The sequence below is a fragment of the Octopus bimaculoides genome, chromosome 19, assembly GCF_001194135.2.
Source record: "Octopus bimaculoides isolate UCB-OBI-ISO-001 chromosome 19, ASM119413v2, whole genome shotgun sequence".
NCBI lineage: Eukaryota > Metazoa > Mollusca > Cephalopoda > Octopoda > Octopodidae > Octopus > Octopus bimaculoides.
Genome location: NC_068999.1, coordinates 21922578 through 21924470, shown reverse-complemented (window position 1 = coordinate 21924470; position 1893 = coordinate 21922578). Strand labels below are relative to the sequence as shown.

The following is a 1893-nucleotide window of genomic DNA, read 5'->3' as shown; positions in this document are numbered from 1 at the left end:
TGTGTATATATATATCTCTTTTACTCTTTTACTTGTTTCAGTCTTTTAACTGCGGCCATGCTGGAGCACCGCCTTTAGTCGAGCAAATCGACCCCAGGACTTATTCTTTAGAAGCCTAGTACTTATTCTATCGGTCTCATATGCCGAACCGCAAAGTTACGGGGACATAAACACACCAGCATCGGTTGTCAAGCGATGTTGGTGGACAAACACAGACACACAAACACATACATACATACATATATATATATATATATACGACGGGCTTCTTTCAGTTTCCGTCTACCAAATCCACTCACAAGGCTTTGGTCGGCCCGAGGCTATAGTAGAAGACACTTGCCGGAGAAGAAATATAGTGGATACTTGGTTAATTTTATTTGTATCACGAAGATTTAGGATGTAAAGGAACCAAATCAACAAAAGAATCCTACATGTTTTTCAATCTGGCCATTAGGTTTCAATCATCAGCATTTAAGTGATGTTAGATGTAAAATAACCCCACATTATGTCCAGATAATATCATGGAGTGATGCTTACTTTCTGGTGGTGAACAACGAAATAACTAAGATGAGGACTGTGTTTTCAAATATTCAAACATAAACAATAATCTATTAGGATGCCGAGTTCATGTAGGGAGGTATTATCTAAAGAAATTTTGCTAAAATACTATAATGTATTTGAAAAATAGGCATGTAAGTGTTAAGGGACATAAAGTAGTCATTTAATTATAATATGGATATTCCATTATTCAAAGAAATGTTATTGTTTACATACTTCAGGGATGAATTTAAATGTTTATGTGTAAAAAAATAAGGGTATAGAGAAAAAATAGATTTTATGAGGGGGTAAAAACTAACGAAAAGTGACAAAATGGGAGAAAAGTGGGAGAAGAAACAGATTTTTTATGTGGGGTATAAGATACAAAAAAGATTAAGAAATAAAAGAGAAAAAGGGAAAAGTTATTTTATATTTTATACTATGATATTATTTTAGAATGTAATTCAGAGAAAAGTTATAACTGTTGTTATTTAGCATTTCAATGGACTAAGATATACTTTTCATTGTTCAAAGAAAAAGTATTAGGTATATAAAAAAAATTATAGTGCACTTACTTGTGAGAGGAATTTATATTTTTATGTGAAAAAAAATTTTTTTTAATGTGATGTAGTTTATAATTCGTTAGATTTTTCTGGCGTATAATTTAAGAACTAGTAATCTCCCTTCGTTCGTGTGGTTAAATTTTTTTTCCTAGGGTTTTACTATAATTCTGCTTGTTCATTTGTTACTTCACATTTTACACTTTAGTTTGCTAAAGAGAGGAGGAGGTGGAGTGAGTGACAGAATGAGAGAGAAAGAGGGAGGGAGAGAGATAACAGATGGCCACTTCCACTAACCACATTCTCATGCTGTTAGTGGAAGTGAGAGGAGAAGAGTAGGAGAAAGAGAAAAATGTTAACAATGTGAAGAGGGGAATAACATGGTTAAAAAGTTTGAAGTAAGAGGTAGAGAGAAAGAAATATAAAGTGTTTAACAGAAGGAAGTTTTAGGCATAACTACAGAGTTGTACCCCCCCGACTTTGGAAGGTCATAACTTTCAGAAAAATGAATATTTTTTAATGAAATTTTCTATGCATATATTATTTATTATGTAGATTCCGAATATACAAACATTTTCGATGAAAGTGTTTTGGAATGGGGGTGGGGGACAATTTTCGGAAATTCCAACAGAGTCCACTTAACTTCCAGGAAAATGAATATTTTTTCATGAAATTTTCTACAAATATACCTTGATGTATGTACATTTCGAGCATGTAGGAATTTTGGAGGAAACAACTGCAGGTTATTTTTGAGAAGTGTTCCCCACTCGGTGCTGTTTCGGAGCAAGTCGTCCAT

At 33.3% G+C, this 1893-nt stretch overlaps 1 protein-coding gene across 1 annotated transcript in view; it reads right to left on the bottom strand.

Moving 5' to 3' along the window:
* LOC106872940 (ubiquitin-protein ligase E3C) overlaps nt 1-1893 on the bottom strand; it is a 78103-nt gene that overhangs the window by 18131 nt on the left and 58079 nt on the right. The window contains exon 20 of the mRNA XM_014920117.2: nt 538-574. Coding sequence (XP_014775603.1) covers nt 538-574 — 37 coding nt within the window. The remainder of the gene's footprint in view (nt 1-537; nt 575-1893) is intronic.